This window comes from Pinus tabuliformis, chromosome 6 (genome assembly GCF_031772625.1).
Source record: "Pinus tabuliformis cultivar Carrire ecotype Pingquan chromosome 6, CPIR1, whole genome shotgun sequence".
NCBI classification, from domain to species: Eukaryota; Viridiplantae; Streptophyta; class Pinopsida; order Pinales; family Pinaceae; genus Pinus; species Pinus tabuliformis.
In genome coordinates this window covers 1337317332-1337326124 of record NC_142292.1, presented here as the reverse complement: position 1 = coordinate 1337326124, position 8793 = coordinate 1337317332, and the positions used below count along the sequence as shown (strand labels likewise).

General features: G+C 29.1%; 1 protein-coding gene across 1 annotated transcript; it reads right to left on the bottom strand.

The window, feature by feature from the left end:
• Window positions 1-1339: 1339 nt before the first annotated feature.
• Window positions 1340-2198, bottom strand: LOC149263538 (respiratory burst oxidase homolog protein D-like). The gene is made up of 3 exons (XM_089388063.1): window positions 2061-2198; window positions 1846-1974; window positions 1340-1746 (listed from the first exon to the last, which is right to left on the bottom strand). The coding sequence occupies exons 1-3, from the start codon at window positions 2088-2090 to the stop codon at window positions 1633-1635; spliced, it is 273 nt and encodes a 90-aa protein (XP_089244189.1). The 5' UTR covers window positions 2091-2198; the 3' UTR covers window positions 1340-1632.
• Window positions 2199-8793: the final 6595 nt, after the last annotated feature.

Here is an 8793-nt window from a genome sequence, read left to right as displayed (position 1 = left end):
TGCTCAAACTCCAAAATATTTAGTGAAATTGCAATATAACTTACTATTGTGACCTTCGAGTTGTAGTTGACTTCTATAGGCCTCAACAACATTGCAACATTATTTGACAATCCCAACTGGATCATAAATTTATAATATATGGTTCGACACAAATCTGTGAGCATGAAATCAATGTTAAGCTATTAGCAATTTTACTGTCTTTGAAGTATATTAGGTATTGGGATTTAATCCAATCTTGGACTGTTCCACCATTTGAAACTTAAGCAAAGTGATTCATAAAAATTTAACAATCTGCAATTTTGAATTCTTTCTTTAATGTGATGACTCGATAAAGATCTAAGGTTGAGCTTTATCTGCAGAAGTCAATTATAGATTTGTTTTATCGTGTATAAATTAGAATTAGGTTTAATGGATCATCAAATGTCTGTAATGTCCAAAATTTACTACTTCGAAAAGAAAGGTCTTCTTAGAACTTGAAAATCAATAATCAAATATGATTGGTGCAGTCTTCTGAAACTCTTAGAAACAAACAATACTCAGATAAAAGTTACAACAGACATTACATATGAAACTCATGTAACTTCCAAATTGTTCTATAATAAGAACTCTTGGAAGTTACAAGAACTATGCAGCTTATGGCTTACAATGCAGCTTATGGTTTATAATGCCTTCATTAGTATGTCAAGTCCTTTAATAAGAAAATTACAATCTTTTCCACAATGCACATGTATGTAGTGACATAAAGTTGATTAATTATCACAGTACATAAACAGAGAATTACCTACTAAGATTGAAAGTAAGATGTTATTCAAAGTTTTCTTTGATCTCAAACAAGCTGTGGACACATAGTAACGGGGTCATATTACTACATAAGCAACTAAATACCAGAGTTCAGTAATCCCAACTGGATAATGAAGTGTGCTAATCTTCATTGGAGAATGGAAAAGAGAGGCTACATACATTGGAGAAAGTCATACTCTATTAACGTGAAACAAAATCCTAATAAACTTGCAATTAAGAACGCATCACAAAAATAACGATAACAACACAAAGTACAAAAGGATCTCAAGAGTTTGGAAAGTTTTGAGAAACAACAAGAGAGGTCAGTAAAATGATTTGAATCGAATCTGCAAAAAATTAGATGTACCATAGTTTAAATGAAAATCAAGGAATACTCTGAACATCAATCATAAGATATTTTATTGCAAATGAAGGAAGAAAAAATTGATTCATCCTCTATGTCCTTTGTTGTATGGCTCTGAAATTCATGTTCTAATATACAAAGAAAACAATTGTCAAAAGAGACCCATTTTTTCTCTTCAGATAGTGGCTATAACTTCTGGGCAAGTAAGGGATAGACTCTGCGATTCCCTGCCTCCTGGGGTGTTAATAACATGAATGCACAAATAAGTTAATAACACACAAACAATTGAACCGCTTGGGCATCAGAAGTTTTCCTTATGAAAGTCAAATCTGGTGGGAGTTTTGCGTGTGAAATCCAGTGAAAGCTGCCTCAAATCGTCAATAAGAGCAGCAGGACCACAGTAGAAAACCCCTGAGTGCATATCAAGTAGAGAAAGAAGTGAGGTTTCAAAGGATTAGTTGACAATCTGTCACAGAACAGCCATCAGATCATTGACACAAGGTTAGGTTGGAGAAAGTCATACCCACTTTGGAGTCTTTGTGCTTGAGAGCAATACTCTTGAAGACGTTTCTCCAATTAGGCTTGGAAAAGTGTGTGCAAACCTGTGTAGATTAATTGAATCAAATTCCCATAAGCATTGACAAAAATTCTTCATTCACATGAACATGTAAATCTTGAATGTTGTAATGTGATTGACTTACCCTGGTGCCCGATACAATATCTACACCATGTTTGGCATGATTTAGTGCCTGCAACATAGCGATCAATGCTGATCGAGCATCACCCTCTTCATAAACACTTGTGCAATAGTTGTGCAACTCAATTATGCCCTGATAGTGATTCACTCCTTGCTTCAATCAACATCATTGAATCGCAAGGGCTTGTATAACAGAAGTAAGGACTTGAAGGTGTGTACCTTTTGATCAATTTCTGCCACTTCATTCATGACTCCCTTGAACCAATCAAATGATCCTTCCTCTTTAGTAACCCAGTAGAAAAATGCACGAACTGTATTGAAAGCTTTTTTCTTACGCTTCCCTACATTTGCAATGATCTGCAAATGCCAACGATTTAGAGGAGAAAATCAAAGATTTAAGCTCGGGGATCAAAACGAAAATGAAAACTTTTAAAGAAACTTATGCCTTCTTCCTCAGATACTTTCATATGGTTGACAATGTCTTTGAGAATGCTGATAAATGGAGTGGCTCTGATTCCTAGACCAACAAGAAGCAAGACATCATACTTTTTGTAGTCTTGTGCCGGTGCTCCATAAGGCCCATCGATTAGCAACCTCGGAAATCTGTTACACAAGCAATGATATTTGTTCGGCTATGAAAACTAGGTTGAATGTCTATCTGACATATTGCTGGACAAAAATAGATAATGCTTGATGATCCATTTGCCTTGGGTTGGTTTTTCCTTGCATATAATCTGCTCTCAACAGGCCACTTTTCCTACCCATTAGAGGCTCACATACCTGTACAATGAAAATAACAGCAACAAAATGCGGGCTCTTCAAAACAGGGGGTTTATTGTCATGTAAACCATGGCGATTGTTCGAGTGTCAAGTCCACTTGTCTGCACGTCAGCGCCCAAAATCTATCTGTCAATTTAATTGTTGAGGATACTCGGTGTCCTCGAGGGTTTTACAATGAAAATAACAGCAACCAGCAACCAAAACCTGATGATTTTACATATCAAGGAATTTCAATTTCGCATTGAAGGGAATTTCAATTAACAGAGTCAGAGGTTCGTCTGATGATTTTACATATCAGGGAATTTCAATTAACAGAGTTGGAGGTTCATCCGAATTGTACCTGGGTGGTGAGCTGCAGAGTTTAGGAATTGCAGAGCGGAGGAATTGTAGAGCGGGAGGCGCCGGGTCGAGGAGGAAGGTGAGTGATCAGCCGCGGGATCGCAATTCCTCATTTCGAATTTCCAATGGCAATAACTCTCTAGCTCGGACCTCATCTGTCGGGATGTCAGGATTTCTAGCCCCAATCGAATCTCCTGTCAGGGAATGTCAGGATTGCCAGGGGTGGCTGGAGCCGAACGATTTTCCGACCGGTGATGGAAAACGGGCCGTTCTACCGGCTAGGTAGACTACTCCTATATAGATATATATAAAAGTAAGTCTAATTTAATCTACTTTTATTAAAAAAAAAATATTTTCATAGTAATGCTATTTATTTATATATATATATATATATATTATATTATATGGAAAAAAACTAGTTTTCAATTTTTTTATAAAAATAGATTAAATGAGACTATTATAAAAAAAATTAATTTTTATAAAAAAATGTTAGCCTTTTTGTTTTGGAAAGACCCTTTTCCTTGTAATAATAGCAAAGCTCTTTTCAAATTGATATGAGGAGAACTCCAACCTACATTTGAAAGTGAAATTTTATTTTTGAAAAATGTCATTTGAAATATCTTGCCCATGTTGTTGGAACCTTGCTTGATACCCTTCTATCATTGGTAGGGTTAATAAATTTTCATATTTTGAAATAAGTTTCTCATTTTATACAGTGATTGGAGTATTATTACGTGGAGCTTTTATTAGTCAATTTTGTGAATTCTAAAATTATATAAAAAATTCTAAAAACTTATAACAAATAAAATAGTACAAAAACTTTATCAACTTATTAAAATTTAACTTTTTATTGTACTTTAAATCTTCATCTATTTTAAAAGCATTAAAAACATATCAATTTTACATATTATATAATATAGAATCATATATGTTTTAAATTAAAAATTTAAATAAATTTAGATATTTTGAGCAATACAACTTAAAAACATGATAAACATTGCAAAATATTATCTTTATCTATCTATATATAATAATAAAAAATTTATAAACACAAAAAAAAATACAAACCTTTCTATGTTTATAAAAATATTAGAAACATTATATGAATTTCAATGTTTTTCAAGTTTATAAACCATATATATATAATTATATCAATTAATATTTTTTTTTATCAAAGAAAAAGACCCATAGATAACGATTTATAGTTCCATTCATTCTAGATTCATTAGTTACTCTCCATCCCTAGGAAAACTATCAATTTTTCGTTTATTATATAGATTACATTTTAGTTATAGATAGAAAATTCTTACTGGTTGTTACTTGTATAAATTTATATAATATATTTTATATCATATAGATTTTATTTTTATTGGTTTATTTTAGTTTATTTGGAATCTATGGAATGTAATGTATTCAACATAAATCTATTTTACATAAGCTATTTATATAGTACATTTAGTTCATTTTGATTTCTTATAAAATATATTTATACTTGAATTTAGTTTATTTAGATTTAATTAGTATTGTTTCAGTTTGATTCAATAGATTTATTGGATTCAATATAATCAATGCATTAGATTTATTATATTTTATATATTCCATAGATTTTATTCAATAAACTCTATTTTAGTCAACTCATAGATTTTTTTTTATTTTAGTTTTTTAATGTGCTTCATAGATGTTTATTCTATATCTATATAAATATATTTTTATGCAATAGATTTATGAATGTATTTAATTTTGATAAATTCAATAGATAGATTGTATAAATTATATGTTTGAGCCCATTGTATAAATGATACATTTCATATGTTTTTTTTGGATATAAATCCAATTCACCCCTTTAATTTATTGAGGTGAAATCTATAAAAAGTTCAATACTTATGTTTATTATTATTAATATTAATAGACAGTTAATATTAATATTGATATTAAACACAAATATTTAGATTAAACACAAAATTTTATATAAACATAAATATACCTAAATTTTAATATGAATATTATCATTAAAAATTCACACGAATACTACCATTAAACATTTAATATAGCATGGAGTTCATTATAGCATGAGGTTGAATATTAAATGGACATTAAGTTTATTTATAGCATTAGGTTATTACGTTTTGCAACATGAAGTAATTTAACAAGAAGTTTATTTAGATTTAATCACATTAATTTTATAGCATTTGATTTTTTCTAACATTGTTTTCTTTGATAATATCAAATTTATTAACATTAATAAAAATAGATATTAATATTAATATTTATATTAATATGAAACATATACATTAATATAATTATTAAACAAAATTATTAATATTAATTTATTAACATTAATAAAAATAGATATTAATATTAATATTTATATTAATATGAAACATATACATTAATATAATTATTAAACAAAATTATTAATATAAATTAAATATTAATATTTTTTTGAATTAGAACGAACTTTATTATTATTATTATTAAACAAAAAAATTAATATTAAACATAGAAATTTATATAGAAGTAATTTTTATATCTATATATTGATGTGAACATTACCATTAAATACAGATATAAATATTTTCATTAAACTTTTGGTTTAATAAATTTAGGTTTATTTAGATTCAAGAACAATAGATTTCAAATATTTGGTTTTTCTATATCATTTAGTATTTTTATATCTTCTTCATGTAGTATTAGGTTATTTTATAACATGTGGAGTATAAGATTAAGTTTTTTAACATTGAAAAAATTGTTTAATGTTAATTAAACAATTAACAATGAAATGGTTTAATGTTAATATTTATATTGAACATAAAAAACTATATTTTTTTTATAATGTGATTCATGGACATTGGGTGGCTGCTACAGCCATGATAAAGTCTAGGTAGATCTAGTTTTATTTAGGTTCAATAACAATAGGTTTCAAATATTTGGTTTTTTTTTTATATTATTTACTATTTTTATATCTTTTGATTCATGTAGCATTAGGTTATTTTATAACATGTGGAGTATAAGATTAAGTTTTTTAACATTAAAAAAATGGTTTAATGTTAATTAAACAATTAACAATGAAATAGTTTAATGTTAATATTTATATTGAACTTAAAGATCTATATTTTTTTTATAATGTGGTTCATGGACATTGGGTGACTACTACATTCATGGGAAATTCCAGGTAGATCAACCCGAAGGGCTCTACCTACCGGCAAAACTAGCATGGTCTAACCCCAAGGGCTCGAAGGAGATTTGACATCGTGACCTCTCGATTCGCGAGGTATTTCGAAATGTGAACTTGACCAATTGAGCTATCCCTTAGGGCTTCATAAACATTGATATCAATATTAAAAACAATATTAGTATAAACATTAAAATTAATATAAACATAAATAAAGGTTTATTAACATTAATAACATTGAATTGTAAACTTTAGGGTTATAAAATTTTAAATTTTTCTTGACAATTATAATAATATTCTTATCACTCATTTTATTTTATACAATATGTATATGTGAACTTTCCTCTATCTGTAGATGGGAAATTATGTATGTATGTTTCTTTTAATTTTATTTAACATTAGTCGAAAATTGTTTTGTTGATTTCACATGTCTATTTTTTATGCTAGGTGATTTCATTGTCTGATCATGGATCCAACTATTTGGAATTGTCTTCAATTTGAAATTCTTGAAATTGGATATCTTTGGCTACCTTAATTTGTTGTGATAAATTTTAGCACTATTTGTAAGCAATGGAAGAATGTTTTGCAAAAGCATTCTTTTTTATTGTGTTGCAAGCATGCATTCACAAACAAATTTGGATTTATGGTTCCTCTCCTCAATAATGAACACAATCATTTTTCTGATGAATAACTTAATCAGAATGGGAACATATCATCAAAGAGATTTAGAATAGTCGGTGAGGGAGCACGTTGTTAAGGCACTTCGTAAACAAAGGTCACTGGTTCTAGTCTCGCCGATACCAAAAATCTAGCATGGTTTCTGTTTGTTGCGGCTTAGGCTCGGTGTGATCCCCAGGTGACTTTGATGGCTTAGACGCCCTTGAGTCGTGGCCTCTCAGCCACATGGTAAAAATGATTTTCAAGATTCACCCACTTATCAACCAAACAAAAAGAGAATGGGAACATATCTCATTTTCATTTGTAATTCTTAGATTCAAGATACATAATAGAGCCTACTATTGGATCAATTATAGTTTTATGCTTACCAACATAATGCTCCCATTTACACAAATATTTTGTAATGAATCCATTTACAAAGGCATTTAAAAACATAGGACCAAGACGAATTGGAAAAAGTAAGCATCAAAAAATATGATTGGGTTGTTATGAAACATATGTATGATAGAATGAAGTCTAAATTCTATGTCTGTAGTAGCCTTGATAGGGTTTGGCGAAGGGTCAATCTTCTATTTGGTGGAACTTAACCCCTCATGAATCTAGTGTTTTAGAAAACTATTTTTTTTTGGTTGTATCTTGGATAAGAAGTATGAAGACTATCCTCGATATGGGTATACAATCTACAGGTTTTGTGTAATAAAAAATGAATGGGGTTTTTCATTAGTTCCAACCACTGATATATGATGTATGTCATTATCAATATACAAGAATCAATTGGTATGAATTTTCAAGGATGACTCCACTTCTCTGTGGTCAATTGAAGAAATAGATAATTTCCAGTTTGGTCAATGGTGCATTGATCGAAGAAATGGCCACTTGGAGGATGATTTTGGATTTAGATGGAAGTTGTTGGAAGAAATTTCTACATATATAAATAGAAAATGTCTTGGTTATCTTCCATTTTGAACAATCAATGGTGTGGTTCTTATGTGAAATCGCAGTGAAGCTCCTTTCCTATTATGTAACATGATGACTGGTGTTTTTTTCCAACAGATATTGATAATTCAACTAATCAACAAATGTATGGGTTTCCATATCCAACACTACAGGATTGCAATGATTTGATTGATTTTATAATTTCTTTTACGATTGCTCCCCGTATGGATTCGATTGATGAGATGCCATGAGTAGATATGAATATGGAGTCTTAGGCTATTAGTCCTATTAGGAGCTCTTCTAAATATTTTCATTTTATATACATTCTATGGTTGTCGAAAATATTTCCATTTTTTTAACTTTACAAACTTTCGATCTATATGCTAATACTTTACAATCACAATTGTGTGGATATTTATATGGCTCTCGCTGAAATTTCAGAAATATGTCTATGTATCAGATGTTCTATTTAATCCCATTGCAATTTGTTAGAAAATATTCACATTTTATCCTCTTAAGTCTTTTTAATTACATGTAAATTTCTTTGGATTCATTTTTCTTTGTATGTATAATTATAATTACTATAAATTATGTTATACATGGTATTTCTATTAGTTGTTTCTCATTGATTATCAAACAATGTTATATATTTATACACATTTTAATATTCACATTTATATTTTGATACTATATAGTTGCAAATATTTAGATGTACTTCCAAGTCATATACTTCTTATAGTATAGTGTTCCAATTATATGAGTTTCCCATTATGATGTTAATATGAAACAAGAAAAATTAGCCCTTTTTGTTTGATCCATTTGGAAAAAGAATTATACATTTTGATAACTTTTTATGGTTGAAAAAAGACCATGTACTCTTTCCATGTTTTTATATGGTTATCGATTTTTTTTTTTCCCTTTTTAATCCTTCTATGTTTGTATATATTATATATATTTTATGTTCAATGTTTATGGTTCCATTATAAATATGTTATTATCTGTTGTAGACATGTCATATGAAGGCACAAGAAAGCGTACAAGAAAATG